This window comes from Cercospora beticola, chromosome 2 (genome assembly GCF_033473495.1).
Source record: "Cercospora beticola chromosome 2, complete sequence".
Classification (NCBI taxonomy): domain Eukaryota; kingdom Fungi; phylum Ascomycota; class Dothideomycetes; order Mycosphaerellales; family Mycosphaerellaceae; genus Cercospora; species Cercospora beticola.
Genome location: NC_088936.1, coordinates 4,614,825 through 4,634,785, shown reverse-complemented (window position 1 = coordinate 4,634,785; position 19,961 = coordinate 4,614,825). Strand labels below are relative to the sequence as shown.

Below are 19,961 nucleotides of genomic sequence, written 5' to 3'. Positions count from 1 at the left end.
AGGTGACAAACGGCAGCCGCCAGCGTCATCCCGCGCAAGTACGACTGACTTTCGGCAGCAGCCACGGCCGTGCACGCGTGGGCAGGGATGTGGTCCGCGCTAGCAGTGTTGACGTGTTGAAGGCAGGTGCTAAGGCATATTCTCGCGGAAAGAGCAGACTGACATCCCAGGACGACGACGACGAGCGACGCTGAGAATGTCCATCGCGCCGACGCTGCAAACGCTGGCGGCCTTGCGCTGAGACCCTCCTCCCGTCCCATGACAGGCTCTCCCATCGCCATCGCCAGTGCAACCATGTGGCCAAGGCCCGGCCGGCGGATCGAACAACTTCATCTGTGTTGGACGCGGTGGTGCTGCATTCAATAGTGGCGACTCAATTTCTGCCCTCGTTCTTCCCACTGCCCTCTGCATAGCCATTCCCGTCATCACAGTCCCCGCCTCTCCACAACACCTCTCCAGCATGGCAACGAATCTTTCCATCAGCAACCCTTCGCCAAGGAAGCTGCCAGGCCCTCAACTTCTTCACAAGCTCATCTGCACTGCCGGAAAGGAAGGTGCGGTGGCCATCGAGCACACATTCGAAAATGGCACCCACACATCGTTGACCTACGACGACTTTCACAGCCGAGCTGATGGTCTGGCACGTCGTATCACATTAGCGATTCAACGCTCTACGACAAAACCAACAAGGACAGTTGTGCCTCTGCTCGTACCCCAATGTCCCGACCTGTACATATCACAACTGGCCATTCTCAAGGCAGGGGGCGCCTTTTGTCCCATCGTCCTGGACTCTCCAGAGGAGCGCCTTCGATTTATTCTCAAAGATGTCGAAGCAACAGTGTTGCTGACGACATCAAATTTCAAGCCCCAGTTACCATCATTAGAAGGCGTCGAGATTTTAGCTGTCGATGAGGAAAGCGCGATCGATCTGTCGGTGGAGTTGAGCTCTTCAGTCGAACCGGCAGATGCCTCCTACATCATGTACACCAGTGGCAGCACTGGACAGCCAAAGGGCGTGGTCCTATCACATTCCGCAGCGACTCAAGCCCTTCTGGCCCACGACAAGCACATCCCTCAATTTCGAAGGTTCTTGCAATTTGCAAGCCCCACCTTTGATGTTTCAGTCTTCGAAATCTTCTTCCCATGGCTTCGAGGGATGACACTGGTGAGTTGTGATCGAAGACGGCTATTGAACGATCTGCCCGGTGTCATCAACGATTTGCGCATCGATGCTTGCGAGCTGACTCCGTCGGTTGCGAGCAATCTGCTAAGGACTCGTGAAAATGTGCCCGGGTTGAAAGTACTCCTGACGATTGGCGAAATGTTGAAGCCATCCGTGGTCGAGAGCTTCGGTGGCGACGAATCCGAAGAGGCTATACTGCATGGCATGTACGGGCCCACAGAGGCTACGATACATTGCACTTTGCAGACGAATTTTGGCAAGAAAATGACTTGCAACAGCATCGGTATCCCTCTTGACACAGTTTCTGCGTTTGTCATTAGAGCGATCGATGGCGCATTGACAAGTACTCCAGAAATCTTGGCAATAGGAGAGGAGGGCGAACTTGCTGTTGGAGGCTATCAGCTTGCTGATGGGTATCTGAACCGAGATGAACAAACACAAAAAGCGTTTGTGCAACACCCCGAATATGGGACATTGTACAGAACAGGAGACCGAGCACGAATGCTTCCCAACGGAACATTCGAATGCCTCGGCCGAATTTCGAGCGGGCAAGTGAAGCTCCGAGGCCAGGTATGATTTACATCTCTTCGCAGCGAAGTCGATTCGTCACTGACTGTTCGCAGCGTATTGAGCTGGGAGAAATCGAGCATGCAGCAGCAAGGACGCCAGGATGCACCGACGTGGTCGCGGAAGTTGTCGCGAACACATTGGTTGTTTTCTGCGTGACTGAATCGAAGCAGCTGAGCAGAGACGCAGTGACCAGCGTCTGTCGCAAGTGGCTCCCAGAGTATATGGTACCTGGTGATGTTGTGCTAATGGAATCCTTCCCCTACCTGGCATCTGGAAAATGCGATCGCAAAGTTCTACGAGCACAATACGAAGAACGACAGGCGGCAGCCGTAGCGAAGGACGAGTCAGCTCAAAGTGAGGAAATGCAACAGGTGCTGGATTGCCTGAAAAATGTTCTTGGGACGCAGATTGTCTCTACCTCCTCCTTGGCGGCTTGTGGGCTGGACTCACTTTCCTCGATTCGTTTGGCTGCTGCTTTGCGAAAACAAGGCCTCGCACGGCTTGATGCTGGGCGTGTCCTCGCGGCGCGGACACCCGCCGACATCCTGGAAATCTCAAAGGAGCAGGATCTTACCAAAGATACCGGGAATTGGCGAGAAGATACCCAGAATAGCTATCGTGCACGTCTTGACAGTGCACTCAGCGCTGCAATCGACGCGGATGTGCAAGATGTCGAGACCTCTTTTCCTTGTACGCCACTCCAGGTCGCTATGCTTACTGAGACTGCGAAAAGTCCAAAGGCATACTGCAACTGGGTCAAATTCGCGTTGCCCAGCTGCTCGGACGTATCACTCCTTCGTCAGAGCCTAATGCAACTAGCCCAATCACACCAGCTCCTACGATCGGGCTTTATAGCGACGCCAAGCCTTCCTCAGAGCTATGCTACAGTCGTTTGGCGATCGTTGGCGGAGCATCAGATCGTGGAGTCAGAGGAGGCTCCTTCGCCTTTCGAACTTACCAGCGACTCCGACTTGCTCAGACCCATGAGCTTCCACATACGACATTCTCAAAATGAGTTCGAGCTTACGATCCAGATACATCACGCTCTGTACGATCAATGGTCAATGGACTTGCTTCAAAACGACCTGGCTGCGATTCTGGCTGGCTCCAGTCCTCTTGAATCTCGGTCATTTCAAGCGGTGGCCGACTACTACCTTCACGCAGAGACGTCCTCGTCACAAGCTTCTCTTGAGTTCTGGCAAGACCAACTTCGCAACGTTTCGCCGACATCATTGCCTCTGCTCAGAGGCACACATGCTACCAATGCCCTCCAGCGTACCTCATGGCAGACAACCTCACTTCAAAGCGTCGAGGTCAGAAAGCGATCGCAAGAACTGGGATGCAGCGCACCTGCAATTTTCCAGACAGCCATGAGTCTCATCTTGGGCGCCTACTCTGGGGTGTCTGATGTGGTCCTTGGCTCCGTCTTCTCTGGTCGCACGCTGCCAATCGACGACATCGACAATGTCTTTGGCCCTTGTCTTGCAACTCTTCCTCTTCGGATCGATAGCAAGGCGGCGAGAACTTGCAAAGATCTCCTAGGCACAGTCACTGATCGCAATCGTCAAATTCAAAAACACCTCCTCACCACGCCGACTGCGATCCGCGAGGCAGCCGGCGTGGCTCCTGGAGTGGGTCTATTTGACAGTCTCTTCGTCTGGCAGGAGACCACATTGGCCTCTCAAAGCACGGGAGAACACGTAGTAGAGCTTGACTCTGAAGACCAGCTCGAATTCGATCTCGTCCTCGAGATTGACCCCACGCCAACTGCCTTGCGGATTCGTGCAACATATCAGCAGCGTCTGTTGAGCACGGAACAAGTGGACATGCTCATCCAGCAGATCGAAAGTGTCGCGAAGCAACTGCTGACCGACGCAGAAGGCATGGTCGAACAGCTCTACGGCAAGTTGAACGACGAGCTGCTCTCGATCTTCAACCCTAAACCCAAGTGCTTCGCCACAACTTTCGAGCTGACGGAGGAGATCTCACGTAGAGCGTCTCTTGACCCCGCAAGGAGTGCAGTCAGATTTGCAACAAGAATCGACGATCAATCCATCGACTCTGTATTCTTCTCCTATCAAGAATTGGACGAGCGTGCAAATCGCATGGCTCACGAGCTCATCGCAGCTGGTCTGCAGCCTAAGGGCCTTGTGTGTATTTGCATGGAGAAGTGTATCGATCTATACGTGGCCATGCTCGCGAGTTTCAAGGCGGGTGCTGGTTATCTGCCACTTGTTCCGGAAACTCCAGCCGCTCGCGTCAAGTCGATCCTCAAGCAAGCCAATGTAAACTTGTGCGTTTGCGACGCTCAAACCACTCCCAGCTTCCGCTCGATGACGGATGCCACAACATTGGACGTCTCGGGCATGAACTTGGCGACGCGACCGAACAACGCACCAGATGTCAGCCAGATCGGCTCCCGCATCGCTTACATGGTCTTCACCAGCGGAAGCACTGGCGAGCCCAAAGGCGTTGCCGTCACTATGGACAACCTGAAGGGTAACATTGCTGTCCTTGCGGAGCTATACAAAGTTGCGCCGGGTGACCGCCTGTTGCAGTCTTGCTCGCAAGCATTCGATGTTTCCGTTTTCGAGATCTTCTTCACCTTCTTTACAGGCATGTGCTTGTGCTCTGCGACAAAAGACGTTCTGTTTAGGGACTTCGAGCAAAGCATTCGAGCCTTTGAGATCACACATCTGTCTCTGACTCCGACCGTCGCAGCTCTAGCGAAGCCAGAAAACGTTCCCAGCGTCAAGTTCCTCGTCACAGCTGGTGAAGGCATTACTGAGAAAGTGCATCGCACGTGGGCAGGCCGTGGACTCAATCAAGGATATGGACCGTCTGAGACCACCAACATTTGCTCAGTACATATGCATGTGTCACCAAATGATGTACTGGGCAACATTGGCCCAGCTTTCAAAAACACATCAGCGTTTGTGCTTGCCCCCGAAGGCGAGTTCCAAATACTGCCCACTGGCGCCTACGGAGAGTTCGTATTCGGCGGAGAGCAGGTTTTCCGAGGATACGTTGGCAGAGAGGACTTGAACGCCACCAAGATCCTGAACCATCCGCAGTACAGTCGTCTCTACAGAAGTGGTGACATGGGCCGGATACTGCCTGACGGCACTCTGCTGATCTCCGGCCGACTGGACGACCAGGTCAAGATTAGAGGCAATCGCGTTGAGTTGGGAGAGATCAATGCAGTTGTCTCTAACCATCCGGAGGTGTCCGACTGCGCCACTATTGTCATTGGTGATAGCAGTTCGAACCAGATGTTGGCCACCTTCTGGGTTCCCAAGGCGGCCAGCACTGAACACGAATTCTGCGTCTATGGTCCAGGAACCGAACTTGTATCGTCTTTGTACGATCTTCTGGAAGATGCTTTGCCGGCGTACATGACACCAAGCGTGCTCGTGCCAGTTTCAAAACTGCCTATGACCTCCCAGGGCAAACTTGACAAGAGACTGCTACAATCCACCTACGGAAACCTTGACCAGACAACCAGGAATGGTGTTTCGCGTTCATACGAAATTGGAGCTCACGACTCTCCCTCGACGCCAGTCGAGCAACATATGGCCGAAGCAGTCGCCCAAACACTAGGCATGCCAGTTGAGAGCGTATCGAGAAATGCTTCTTTCTTTGCGCTTGGGTTGAACTCACTCAACGCGATTCAACTTGCAAGAGCTTTACAGAAGACTTCTGGCTTGAATGTGAATGTCAGCACTGTCTTGCGCCATTCAAGCATAGCGCGGCTTTCAAGGTCTATCTCTGGCACAGAGGAGCTGACCTCCGGACACGAGGACCTTGACACAACTCAAATCTTGGACGAAAGTCTCATTGAAAAGATCAAATCTGCATTGCCGATGAGCGATCTAGCTGTCGACGCGGTCTTCCCATGCACCCCACTCCAAGAGGCGATGCTGTCGACGACAGGTGGTGACAACGCGGATGCATACTGCAACACCATGAAGATCAATTTCGAGGGCGACATGGCAAAGCTCAAAAGTTGTTGGAACACAATGCTGCAGAGGCATGCGATTCTTCGCACATCTTTTGTCGAGACAACGCTGTCCTCGAACCCATTCGTCCAAGTTGTGCTCAAAGAGCCGCTGCCTACATGGACTACCGAAGACCAACCAATATCAAATGGCACCTCGAATCACACCAACGGACATGCCAACGGACATGCCAACGGGCATGCCAACGGCCATAAACGTAGCGATTCCCCACTGGACGTGAGGCCTCAGGAGCCAAAGTTGCCTGGGGTCACACCTGATCGACCTGTTCAAGTTGTGCAAAGTGGCCACGACATCTACCTACAGATGCATCATGCTGTTTATGATGGCATCGCAGTCAACAATCTCTTCTCCGAGTTGATCAGCTTGTACAAGGAGGAAACACTGCCTAGTTCTGTTTCCTTTGAGCCTTTCCTCGCGGAAGTCGTTCGCCAGAACAAGCAGGATGCTCTTGATTTCTGGTCTTCTCGCATCAAGTCGTTCCGGCCGCATCCTCTCCCACCTTTGGAAGAAGCTGCTGCGGCCGGCGAGCAGGTCTTCGATATGCTAATGGGAGTATCGCCTGCAGATGTTGGTGCATTCAGTGAAAGACATTCATGCACTAGTCTCAGCATTTTCCAGGCGGCTCTGGCGAAGGCGATCGCTTGCGCTCAAAATATCACGGATCTTTGCTTCGGAAACGTCGTCAGCGGGCGATCGGTTTCGGTGCCTGACGTGGAGCGCCTTATCGCACCATGCTTCAACACGATTCCCGTCCGTGTTGAACTGGACGGCTTGCGAACCAATCTTGATCTCGTTCAAAGTCTCCAGAAGAATAATCTGGAGTCCCTCTCATACCAATTGACTGCACTTCGTCGCATTCAGGGCTTGAGTCAGGATCCATCGAAGCATCTGTTCGATACTCTCCTCTTGTTGCAGCCTCCTGCTGTCGGAGACGACTCGTGGGATATTGAAGAGGATGAAGACATGGGGATGGGCATCCCGCTTGTCATCGAAGTCGTTCCCCATGGCGATGATCATGCTTTGCTGGTCCACTATATGCCCGCCAAGATCAGTCAGCCGACAGCCACATCGTTTGCCAAGGCTTTCGTCTCAGCTGTGAAGGCCTGCCTGAGGTACACCTCTGGCAGTATTACCGAGCTAGGAGAAGAGTCTGTCGAGAATCTAGCAGGCAAGCTCGCGCCGTTACCTGTCTCTGTTGCGGAAAATGCGGCGACCAACGGTGCCACAGACTTGTGGACGGATGAGGAGACCATGGTTCGAGAAATCTACGCAGAGCTTGCCGGAATTCGTACAGATCAAATCTCGAAGCAGACTTCGCTGTATCAGATTGGACTGGACAGTTTGAATGCAGTTCAAGTCGCCTCACAGCTTCGGAAGCGAGGCGTGAAGATCGATGCGGCCGACGTGATGCAGCTGCAAACACCAGCTGCCCTGGCAAAATTGATCGGCTCCAAACAAGACGTCGAAGAAGATGTTTCGACTGATTCAGTCGACTTCGATGCATTTGCGGCTAAACACATGCAACGAGTGCTGGAGACCTTTTCAGTCCAAGAAGATGCGATTGAAGCCATACGACCATGCACATCAGCTCAAAGTGGCATGCTTGCTCAGTTTGTGCAGTCGGGCGGCAATTACTACTTCAGTCAAAGTATTTACGAAGTGCCAGACGACGTCGACTTTGAGCAGATTCAATCAGCCTGGGCAGCAGTGCAAAAGAAGCATCAGGTGTTGAGGATGGGATTCTTCGAGACCGAGGATGCATCCACACCATTTGCAATGTTGATCTACAAGTCGAGCTCGATTCCCTTGCAAACGGTATCTCAAGCTGGCGAGAGCTCACCGGAGGAGCTGTCTCAAAGCATGCGGTCGGCCGTCCTCAATGACTTGCAGCTTCCTCCTTGGCGAGCTGTCGTACAAAATACTGGAGAATCGCGTCGCATGGTCGTATCGCTACATCATGCACTTTACGACGCCGACGCTCTCGAGCTCATCCTGTCTGACTTGGCGCAAGCTTTGCGAGGAGAAAACCTTGGACAACCTCGCAGCATCGACGCTGTATTGAAGATGCAGTTGAATGGCGCAACGGAAAGGAAGAACGCCAGTGAGCAGTTCTGGAGTAAATCACTCGAAGCCGCGCATCTCGTCAAGTTTCCAAACATCACACCAACAGTGGTTAAGCAAAGCAAAGCCCGATCGACCGAGTTCAGCTCCCAAGTGTCCATCTCCACTCTCGAGACCTTCTGCAGGGCGAATGGCGTAACTATACAAGCTGTTGGACAGACTGTCTGGGCACAAATGCTTGCAGCGTATCTCGGAGAGCCAGCTGTGACATTTGGCACAGTCTTCTCTGGGCTCTCGTCGTCTGCAACGAAGGGCGTTGCATTTCCAAGTATCTCAACATTGCCTGTCCACTGCGACACAAAACAGGCAGTCCTCGACGTAGTCCAAGCCATGGTCACCTACAACTCGTCAGCTCAGCGGCATCGCTTTACACCCCTGTCTGACATTCAGCGATTCGCGGGAAGTCCAGGCCAAGCGCTATTTGATACCATTTTTGTGTACCAGAGGAGCAACACCGACGAGGACGAGCGCTTAAGCTGGACTGCAGTCAGTGACAGCTTGGGCATCGACTATACCGTGTCGATGGAGATGCAGGTTGATGGCAAGGATGGATTACAACTGCGCTTGACGTACGATGTCGCGATGGTGCCGGAAGACCACGCTGCGCTGATACTGAGACAATTCGACATGCTGCTGCAGTCCATGATCGGCAACGACCCGCATGATCTGGCAAGCGCTGATCTGATGTCTATCGTTGCGCCAAAGGACGCCGTTATTCCCGGCGAAGTAACATTACTGCATCAATTCCTGGAGCGAGGCGCCGTGGAGCACCCAGACAAGGTTGCACTTGAGTTCATATACAGCCTGGAGGACCAGCCTAAGAGCAGGAAGACATGGACTTACCGGGAGCTGGACGAGCGTGCAAACCAAGTGGCACATTTAATCCGAAAGCATTCTGTTCAGCCAGGCAGTATTGTCAGCGTCTGCATGAGCAAATCTCCCGAGGCGACATTTGCGTTTATCGGTATCTTGAAAGCAGGATGCGCTTTCCTTGCGATGGACCCAGACTTACCTCTTGCAAGGCGCAAGTTCATCGCCGAGGACTCTGCTTCTCAACTTTTGTTCGTGGACGCCGGCAAGACCGATGCAGAGATGGCTGGCGCAGTCCGCAACGTGGAGTTGACAGAGGACTCTTTAACGAGCCTACCCGTCACTGCACCTTCAATTGGTCTCATCGACCCAACCTCGACGAGCTATTGCCTCTACACTAGTGGCACTACGGGCGCACCAAAGGGTTGTGAGATCACACACGAAAATGCTGTGCAGGCTATGCTTTCGTTTCAAAGACTATTTGCTGACCACTGGACGTCTTCATCGAGATGGTTGCAATTTGCGAGCTACTGGTTCGACGTCTCCGTTCTCGAACACTTCTGGAGCTGGAGTGTAGGCATCACCATGGTCGGTGCTCCTCGCGACCTGGTCCTTGAAGATCTGCCAGGCTTCATTACCGCAGCCAATATCACGCACATCGATCTCACGCCGTCTCTTGCTCGCCTTCTCAAACCAGAAGAAGTGCCAAGCCTGCACAACCACGTCTTCATTACGGGCGGCGAAGCACTCAAACAAGAGATCATTGATGCTTGGGGTCCATACCATACGATCTACAATGGCTATGGTCCGACTGAAGCAACCATCGGCTGCACCATGAATGTTCACATCGGTCCAGAAGCCAAGCCATCCAACATCGGATCTGCATTCGACAATGTTGGCGCATTCGTTCTCGCTCCGGAGACCGATCAGCCCGTAATGCGCGGTGCAGTCGGCGAACTTTGCGTCTCAGGCAAGCTTGTAGGCAAAGGCTACCTGAACAGGCCGGATCTCACCGCGAAGGCATTCCCATACCTTGAACGTCTGGGCGAGCGCGTATACAGAACCGGAGATCTGGTCCGGCTCCTCGCAGATGACTCCTTCTCGTTCACTGGCCGCAAAGACACACAAGCCAAGCTGAGAGGACAGAGACTTGAGATCGACGAAATCGACGCTGTTATTAAAGGCGCACACGCTGGCATATCAGATGTCGCCTCGCTTGTGGTGAAGGGTGACCGAGAGATGCTCGTCTCCTTCATCATTGACAGCGAAGCTCGAAGTCGAGATCTGCATATTGCACAATCCGGACAAGCGACCGAGATTGTGGCTGCAGCAGACCAAGCTTGTCGCGATCGATTGCCAGGGTACATGGTGCCCACGCACATCATACCGCTCTCTCGCCTTCCTCTGACTGTGAACAACAAAGTTGACGCCAAGAGTCTAGTGGCTCTCTTCTCATCGCTTTCGACTCAAGAGCTCCAGAAACTGAAAGGAAGTCAGGGAACAGATCGTCCTCTGCGATCGAGTGAGCGCAAGATCGCAAAGGCTCTCAGCCGATTGCTCTCAATCGATACCAAGGACATCAGCGCGTCGTCGAATGTCTTCTCTCTTGGTCTGTCTTCGGTCTCTGCCATCAACTTGGCTACACTGCTGAAGCGTAGTGGCTTCGAGAATGCCAGCGTTGCTACCATAATGAGCAACCCCACAGTCAGTGGTCTGGCCACGGCAATCTCGAGCCAGGACAGCAAGAACCAATTGGAGAAGAATGCGGTGAGGCAGGCACAACTGAGCATTTCTGCATTCACTCAGCGGCACCGCAGCCTTGCAGCCCAGACACTGTCCGTCAACGTGTCGAATATCGAATCTGTCGCACCTTGCACGCCTCTGCAGGAGGGTTTGCTTGCTGACTCATTGAAGGGCTCGCAGAAGCCTTATTTCAATGCTTTCCACTATCGACTGTCTGAGGTCGACCTAGATCGATTGCATGAGGCTCTTTCATATCTGCAGTCAGAAATCCCCATCTTGCGCACCTCTTTCATTCGGACAGAAGAGGGCTTTGCCCAGGTCGTTCTGCGCGAGGCCGATCTTCCCATACATACTCAGGAAGTGGAAGATGGGAGCAAGATGCAGCCAACTTTGGCGGAAGCGAAAGCGAAATGGGAAGCACTCGCGGACCACGAGGTCAGCAGACCTTTTGACATGGTTCTCGTCCGCTCGCCTTCGGAAACCATACTGGCTTTCTATGCACACCATGCTTTATACGACGGAATCTCTTGGGATTTGATGATCAGTAAACTCGAGCAGAGTTATGCTACCCAGCTGGGCGTTGACTTCGGGCCGAGCTTCATCGAAGCTCTGCCATACGGTCCATTGTGTAAACGCAACGATGCAAAGGACTTCTGGGAGCAACGTATGAAGGGCTTTCACTTCACACCACTCGTACAAAACGTACCAGATTCGACTTCGGATGGAGTCAAGGCCACTAAAACATTGGCATCGACGTCGTCAATTGAAAAGATCAGGAAGGGTCTAGGCGTGTCTCACCAAGCGGTCTTCCAGGCAGCGTTCTCCGTTGCTATACATCAATTTGCGCCGCAGACTCAGACTTACGGCGTCGTGGCTTCCGGCAGGTCGATCGACTTCGAAGATGCGGACGCCATCATCGGACCCATGTTCAATACGTTGCCCTATGGTATCGATGTCGACCCCACAGACAATTGGTCGAAACTGCTGCAGCGGTGCCATCAGTCAAACACTACAGTGCTACCGTACCAACACACTTCTCTGCGTGAGGTTCGCAAGCTCTGTCGCCGCCATCCGAGCGATCCGATTTTCGATGTGCTTTTCGTTTACCAACGTCCGGAAGATGAGACGGACAACCAAGCGGATCACATCTTGCATCTGCTGCCATCATCTACGCCAGCCGAATATCCTCTCGCCTTTGACATCGACCACTATTCTTCAGGAACTGCTGAAGTTACTGTGGCGACGCAGGCTGGAGTCGCCAGAAACGACGCATTGGCAGAGCTCCTTGACAAATTCGAAGTAGCTTTGCAGTGCATGGCCGACAATATTGAAGGAAGCATTTCAGACAAGTTCACCATCTCCCGGAGCAGTACTAGTGCCACACCGGCTCAACAACAGGACCTTTCTGCTCAAGTCAACGGAACTTCCGACTTTGAGTGGACAGCAGACGCTACTCAGCTACGAGAGATCATCGCGGAGGTTGCTGGCTGTACTCCTGAAGATGTCACAGAGCATGTCACAATTTTCACCCTTGGCCTGGACAGTATCGACGCAGTCAAGCTTGCGGCACGCATGAAAAAGGCTGGGATTCCAGTACCTGTCAGCAAGATCCTGAGTGCTCAGACAATTCCAAAGATCCTGGGCAATCTCCAGAGTACTGTCAACGCGAACGAGAAATCCAATGTTGCGAGCAAGTTCTCCAAGTTGGAAGGACAGCTCCAAGCGATCTTTCAACAGGTTCAGACCCAGACGACACAAGAGATCGAACGCATCATCCCGGCCGCCCCAGGTCAGGAAGCACTGATTGCAGAAATGATCCGCTCAGACTTTCAAGAGTACTTCAACTCTGATGTCCTGCACTTGTCGCAAGATACAGACATTGAGCGGTTGAAGAAATCATGGCAGCAAGTGTATGACGCTTCGCCCATCCTCCGGACTGCATTTGTCGACGTTTCTGATCCCGATATCGATGCCACTTTTGCTCAAGTCGTCCTCAAAACTTCTTCTCTTCACTTCGACCAGATCGAGGTAAGCAGCCTGGATGACCTCAACGACTATTTCGAGGCTGTCAAAGTGGACGTCCGCCAGTCCTTCTCAAAGGCGTCGCCACTCCGTCTGGCGATTGTCACAATCGAGCTCGAGCAGTACCTGGTACTCTCCTTGTCTCACGCACAATATGATGGACACAGTATTGGCTTGCTGCATGCCGACATCACTGCAGCTTATAATGGAGCCTTGGAGCAGCGCCCAAGCTACGATGAAGCCATTGAGCAAGCTCTGGGTGCCACTAGTGACGAGTCCCTCGCGTTCTGGCGACACAACCTCGCAGGTGCCAAATTGTCCAGATTCAGCAACACTATGGCCATTCAGACTCCGACAACACATCGGGCCGAAAGGAATGCCACGCTTACCAGCATTGAAGCGCGCAAACTATGTTCGAGCTTGGGCGTGTCTCTACAATCGCTCGCCCAGACATCCTGGGCGCTGCTGCTCGCCACATATCTGGAAGACATTGATGTGATCTACGGCGTCGTGCTGGCCTGTCGCGATAGCGAAGAAGCAGAGCAAGTACTTTTCCCGACCATGAACACTGTTCCGGCGAGAGTGACACTCCATGGATCTGCCTCTCAAATGCTGCGCGATGTGCAAGACAATATCAATGCAATGAGACAGCACCAGAGGACGCCTTTGCGACACATCCAGGCTGCCTGTGCCGACCTGCTCCAATCAAGCAAATCCCGACCACAGCAAGGGCTGTTCGATACTTTGTTCATGTATCAAAGCAGAGGTGAGATGAACGACGAAGCAACAGACGCGCTGTACGAATCTGCTATTGCCGATGCCAATGTCGAATATCCTGTCGCTGTCGAGGCAGAGGCTGTCGGCGACAAACTTGTGCTCCGAGCTGCTTGCAAGTCTTCTGTTTTGGATGCCGAGGGAACGCAATTGCTGCTAGAGCGCTTCGATACAGTATTGAGCTTCCTGGCATCCGACCAAGACCGGCCCACTGTGGACTTCTCTGGCAACGATGTCAGCATCTGCGGACTGCCCTCGTTCACGCTGCGCTCTGAAGCACTTTCCAGACAGACCACTCGCGAGCAATACATCATCGACGACTCCGACGAGGAATCCGAGGACGATCTCGCAGTGATCGATGCCATCCGATCAGCTCTTGCTCAAGTGTCGAAGATGCCAATGGAAGACGTTCCGTCGCATGCCACAATCCAGTCAATCGGCATCGATTCCATCTCAGCTATCAAGGTAGCTTCGCTACTACGCAAGCAATCGATCAAATTGTCTGTGAGCGACCTCGTTAGAGCGCAGACACCAAAGGCAATGGCACAACTCGTAGGCCAAAAAGAACCTGCTGCCAATCACGCAGAGGCTCCACAGAATGTGATTGCCAACGCTTTGAGCAACATTGATAGAGCAGCTGTTCAACAAAGCCTTGGAGTCACTGCTGATGATATTGAGAGCATTTTGCCGGCAACCGCTGGACAGCTATACATGTTCTCACTTTGGCAAAAGACAGGTGGTGAGCTCTTCTACCCGACATTCAAATACCACGTCAGGACGCAGAAGTCAGTCGATGACCTCCGCGAGGCTTGGAGGCAAGTTGTAGCCGAGACTGCTATTCTTCGGACACAATTCTGCGAAACGAAAGCGCCGGGCATGCCTGTCATCCAGATTGTGCACAGGACAGTCACGAATAACCTTCACCTGGACGATGTAATGCCAGCATCGCAACAACAGCCCTTCGCGCACCTGCTTGCAAAGCAGACTGACGATGGCTTCGACTTGCAGCTCCAGATTCACCACGCGCTGTACGATGCAGTGTCTTTGCCACTTTTGATGCAGCGTCTGGGCTCTTTCCTGGAAGGAGCCGCTCCTTCGAAGCCCGCCGTAGACTTTAGTGACTACCTGGCACTCGGCCTCAGCTCAGGATCATTGAAATTTAGTCAGCAGTTCTGGACAGAATACCTACAAGGCACCCAACAAGCAAAGCTCCGGAAGCCCAACGAACATGCAACGAAGAAGGTCCAAATCTTCAAGCCTGCAGCTTTCGCTTCCTGTGGCGATCTGGAACGTCAGGCGAGAAGCGCGGGCGTCTCTACACAGGCTCTGTTCTTCGCCGCTTACGCCAAGGTCTACAGCAAGCACGCTGTACAGAGCGGAAAAGACACGACTGACGTGGTGATTGGCATTTACATTGCCAATCGCACGCACCTACCAGAGCTTGACCAACTTGCAGCACCAACGTTGAATCTTCTGCCGCTGCGAGTGAAAGCACCCGCAAAGTCCAGCATTCTCGACAGCGCGAAGCAGATCGACCAAGATCTGCGCCAGATCACCACAGCTGCAAACTCGTCTGCGAGCTTGGCAGAGATTTACCGCTGGACTGGGGTGAAGATTGACACGTTCGTCAACTTCCTGAAGATGCCCGAACAAGATGAGCAGGTTACGGGCGACAATGCCATCACTGATGCCAACGATGAGTGGAACGAAGAAGTGGCGCGTGTGCATGAGCCACAGAAACCGGAGTCGTTCGAAGTGCCGCCAGAGCTGCGGGTATTCGAGGTGAATGAAGCATATCAGCATGCTGTGGATGTCGAGCTCGCGGTGAAGGATAGCAAGCTGAGTATCGGCATTTTCTGCTTGGAGGACATGATGGGCTTGGATGAGGCCATTGGCATGACGGGAGAGTTTGTTGGAGAGCTGCAACAGCTAACAGCCCAGCATTGAAAGGAGTTTGAAATTGCATTTCTAGGAGTTGGGCATGCTGCGCGAAGCGAATAAAGGCATGCTAGATCGGTTTGAAAGATACCTATAGAGGACAGTATAGTCTGCTGCGGTCGTAGCAGTGTAATGCAAATTTTGAAATTTGTTTGTCGATCCAGCGAGCAAGAATGTGAAAGCAACTGCGTCGAAGTCTCTAGCAGTAGGAGGGAAGACTTCGGCATCAACTACGAGGCCCGCTCAATTTTGGTGATGGCTGATAGAGCTGACTGACGCGATAGGCTGTGGCGTTGAGGGTGAAATTGCACGTGGGAGTTGCCGTGCATCGCTCGAAATAGATTGAAAGCACCTGCATGATGGAATCATCGACTTTCCGCAAAAATATGAGCATCACCGCCGACGTGCATAGAAAAAGGTGATGCAAAGCGCGTCGGCGAGTAAGAAGCGCGCAGTGGTACAGGGAAGGGAAATGTTGATGGAGCAGAGGTACGCGTCAAGTTTCACTCTCCTGCTGTCCGTAGCTTGTTTCAGCTCTGATTCCCGCTCGCACGGACCAATCCCCGACAAGGAGGCCCATGCTCCACCAGGGTTCACGGCCTTGAGCCTCCTTTTTCATGTTTTCCATTGAACCTCACCTGAGCTGCCAGCATCTATATTCCACCGACAACACGATCACAGCATCGCGAAATGTCTTCCAAGAACGACATCAGGATGTCCGGCGACGACGACCGCAAGCTCGAGGGCGGCGAGGCTCAAGCGCCTCCGCCTGCCAAGCCGGAGGCCCCAAAGAATGACCTCCACCCGGCCTTCTATATCGCGTATGCGGGTACCAAGACAAAGCAAGAACATCAAGAAACGCTTCTAATGCTTCATCAGACTCTGGATCGCGCTGTCCGGAAGTGTCATTCTCTTCAACAAATGGGTCCTGAGCACGGCCAAGTTCGGTACGAAACAGCTGAGAGCTGGCAGCTTGACAGCTCTATCTCACTGACATGCACTAGAATTTCCTCTCTTCTTGACAACATGGCACATGGCGTTCGCTACAGTAGTCACACAACTACTCGCCAAGTTCACAACTGTCCTCGATTCACGACACAAAGTGCCCATGACCCGTGAGACTTACACGAGAGCTATCTTGCCTATCGGCCTGTTCTTCAGCTTCAGCTTGATCTGCGGGAATTTTGCCTACCTTTACTTGAGTGTCTCTTTCATTCAGATGCTGAAGGTAAATCAAGCGGTCTACATTTGAGTTGACCAAAGCTGACATCTCAGGCTTCCAATGCCATCGCCACTCTGCTCGCCACATGGGCTTTCGGCATCTCTCCACCAGACATGAAGAAGCTCGCCAACGTTTCTGCTATCATGGTTGGTGTTGTGATTGCCTCATACGGCGAGATCAAATTCGTCATGGTTGGCTTCATCAGTATGTTTGGCAGCTGAACATCAGCTCTATGCTTGGTTACTGACTTGGTATTCTAGTTCAAATGGCTGGCATCATCTTCGAAGCAATCCGCCTTGTCATGGTTCAGCGCATCTTGTCTGCACCTGAATTCAAGATGGACCCGCTGGTCTCGCTTTACTATTACGCGCCAGCGTGCGCTGTGATCAACGGCCTCTTCACACTCTTTATCGAACTTCCAAAGATGGGCATGAGCGATATCTACAACGTGGGCGTGTTCGTTCTCATCGCCAACGCTGCAGTCGCTTTCGGCTTGAACGTCTCAGTCGTCTTCTTGGTAAGTCAAAATCTGCACTCTTATTTTGCGCTTGCTAATATGAGTAGATTGGCAAAACGTCTGCCGTCGTCCTCACACTCGCTGGTGTCCTCAAGGACATTCTTTTGGTTGTCGCATCAATGGTCATCTTCCGGGACCCGGTCGCTCCTCTGCAATTCTTCGGCTACTCTATCGCTCTTGGCGGCCTTGTCTGGTACAAGCTCGGCCCAGACGGAGTCAAGAATGGCCTTCGCGATTCCCAGCTCGCATTTGCGCAAATGCGTCAAAACAATCCTGCACGCGCCAAGGGATTGGTACTCGCAGCAACCATTATCGGTGCTTTCCTGGTGGTCTACACCTTTTTCCCGTCCCTTGTAGGACTTGATGCGCCAAAGACTCCTTTTACCGGTTGATTTGATGCATCAAATTCTTCAATCCTTCGATTGCTGGCTGTTAGAACAGCATGAATTGGTGCACTAGAGCTCATGCATGGCATGCATCTATCACTTTGGGTCGGATCACGGTGATAACGATTTTCGGATGACGACACATGCACTACACAGTGACTGCTCCCGCGGTCGCACATCATGATGCCGACACCCTCCAGTACTGCACGTACCCGTCTTGTTGGAGCAGAGCAAGTGCGGCCAAGGCTCCATATTCGTACTTCGTTGGACACGCAACACCCACGGGATCAGCGGCAACGTTCACGAGAAGCACAGTACACTCTATTGCTCATGGCATTTGGACAGCCGATTCACCAAGGCAAGCGGCAAATGCCATTTCATTCATGTTCACAACTTTTTCTAGGCTATTTCCTAGTCCAGAGCGCAGGCGCAGAACCACATAATACTTTGTACAACATGTAAAAGCATTTACAGCGGAATGAGACTTCAGTACAACGCCGATCATACGCTGTGCCGTCGTAACATCCGCTTCTGCAGGTCGAATCCATGAGCCCGCCAGCAGACTTCCATGTTGACCTGAAATGTCTCGAGATCCTATGCAGCCACCAGGGTCAATTGCGGCAGAGACAGACGCCGCGCTGGGCTTGTCTCAAATCAAGCAGCTCGTAACCTCTGACAACCTCCGACAAGAATCTTTATCCCATGCACGCCAACAAAGGACTTTTATCGTTCATTGTCCAACTGCACGCTCGCTCTCCCTGGCCACTCGATGCTCCATCGCCATCTCTCATCACGCTCCCCGCCTTCCCAAAGCATATCCGCCCCCTTCAAGCTCTCTTTCGCAGATGTGCACATCGCCGGTATCCCTCCTCCGATAAAACCTCCCTGGATCGGCCGCAGTAAAGCTGTTCATCGACGTATGTCTCTTCAATGCAATCCGAAGGAGCCCTGAGCTTTGCCGTTCCTCGTCCCGCTGGACGAGCTTTTGTGTTTTGTATTCATGTCGGGCCTTGCGCGACTTTTTGAGACGCGCGAGAAGGCTTTGGAGATTGTGCTTGGATTTGGGCATTTTTTTCACATCGTAGTAGGATGGCGACAGTGGAAATGGCGTTGCAAGGTTTGTGAGAAGAGATATGCACTCGAGATCTTAGATGGAGATCGAACTTTGTATGCTTGGAAGATTCTTGGATGCGCCTGTGAATGGCTGGTCCGCTCCAGACAATGCCATTGTTCTATACACGCAGTGTTTCAGCGTAGTGAATGTTGCTTCGGCACATTGGGTGCTTCTCGCACTGTGGTATTGTGCTCAAATAGTGTGCTTCCGCCGAGGCACTGTTCACCATGATGTTACTCGTAGTTTGTGATTCGTTGTATGTGCTGCAACCTGCTCGTCGCGTCGGGCTTGTGTCCACCTCTAGCCTGTTTCGGCTTCACCGATGCTGAGCACGGTGTTTCGGGCAAGGAACGAATTCGCCGAGCTGCAAACATTTGTCGCAACTACAAAGTTGGTGGTTCTGGTACAAAGTAGACCACATAATCAGTATTGCCGCATCTACTCATTCAAAATATCATGAGTCTGTCCTGGTGCTGTCAAGAGAGATTAGTGCATTGTTGCGCTTTTTAGCCGTTTGGAGTCATGCACTATCCGAAAGTTCGAAAGGAATACAATTGCACATCAATAGTAACTCTTTGATCTCTCAAGTTTTGACTGCTATGAACGATCGACATAGGCTGGCCCTGAACGTTATGACTCCAGAAACTCAAATGTTTGTTGAATAACGGCTTCTAAGCACAGTCGAGAACATTATGTTTCCATATGTTGGGAACGCTCCCAAATATGTGTGAACTATCTGTGTCATCCCGTCAGATCACCTTTTGATCTCATTGTCATCACTGGAAGTGTGCAGCAAAACAGGAGGAAAAATGAGCCGCAGTTGAATGCGGACTATGTACCAACGAGAGCTCTTCTAAAAGTCGTTCGCCTGGATAACTAAGAGCCTTCAACTTCATCCTCACGCTTGTACTTATCACCAGTGGCTTCCTTGTCGTTCGTATAGAACGACACGTAGCCGCCGTCACTCGCCCATTGATAGCTTTCTTTGTCATTCTCGCGCTTGGCCTTCTCAGCAATGGCTTTCTTGTCTTTCGCGTAGAATGAGACATAGCCACCGTCGCTCGCCCATTGATAGCTTTCTTCGTTGGCCTTGACGGCTTTGCCATTCTTTGCCTCTTCAGGCATAGCTTGTAGCTGGTCAGTGGCTTTTCTGTGTATATCGACCGTATCCATCCGTACCAAGTGGATGTGCCTGAGCGACGAAGGCGACCAAAGGGATGAGATATATTATTTGCATCTTCTATTGTTGTCTCGGGGAAGTTTCTGAGAAAACGATATGGCAGTTGTGTGAGACTTGAATCGATTGCTGGTCTGTCAAGCCTTTCGAATAACTGCCGCTACCTTCGACTTTGTACGTTTTGCTCCTACCACTGTCAAGACTTGAGCTCTAAGAGCACCATGTATGGACCACTGCCAAGTGAATTGTTGATCATGGGTAGCTGGGCACACGTGTGATCTGCTAAACTTCCGATTGGGTGAATGCCAAGACGTGGCCAGACACTCGACTGACCTCGCGGCGGCGAGGAGGGGTTAATGATGAAC

The 19,961-nt window shown here is 52.4% G+C and overlaps 3 protein-coding genes across 3 annotated transcripts; 2 read left to right on the top strand and 1 right to left on the bottom strand.

Moving 5' to 3' along the window:
* Positions 1-460: 460 nt before the first annotated feature.
* On the top strand, positions 461-15,189 carry RHO25_003768 (uncharacterized protein; the record flags this gene model as incomplete). Its single annotated transcript, XM_065602438.1, has 3 exons — positions 461-1,753; positions 1,807-10,470; positions 10,618-15,189. The coding sequence occupies 3 exons, from the start codon at positions 461-463 to the stop codon at positions 15,187-15,189; spliced, it is 14,529 nt and encodes a 4,842-aa protein (XP_065458510.1).
* Positions 15,190-15,870: 681 nt separating this feature from the next.
* Positions 15,871-17,311, top strand: RHO25_003767 (uncharacterized protein; the record flags this gene model as incomplete). The annotated part of the gene is made up of 6 exons (XM_023599251.2): positions 15,871-16,001; positions 16,060-16,127; positions 16,185-16,408; positions 16,456-16,606; positions 16,663-16,919; positions 16,967-17,311. The coding sequence occupies 6 exons, from the start codon at positions 15,871-15,873 to the stop codon at positions 17,309-17,311; spliced, it is 1,176 nt and encodes a 391-aa protein (XP_023455685.1).
* Positions 17,312-19,295: 1,984 nt separating this feature from the next.
* RHO25_003766 (uncharacterized protein) lies at positions 19,296-19,656 on the bottom strand (the record flags this gene model as incomplete). The annotated part of the gene is made up of 2 exons (XM_023599250.2): positions 19,296-19,546; positions 19,599-19,656. The coding sequence occupies 2 exons, from the start codon at positions 19,654-19,656 to the stop codon at positions 19,296-19,298; spliced, it is 309 nt and encodes a 102-aa protein (XP_023455686.1).
* Positions 19,657-19,961: the final 305 nt, after the last annotated feature.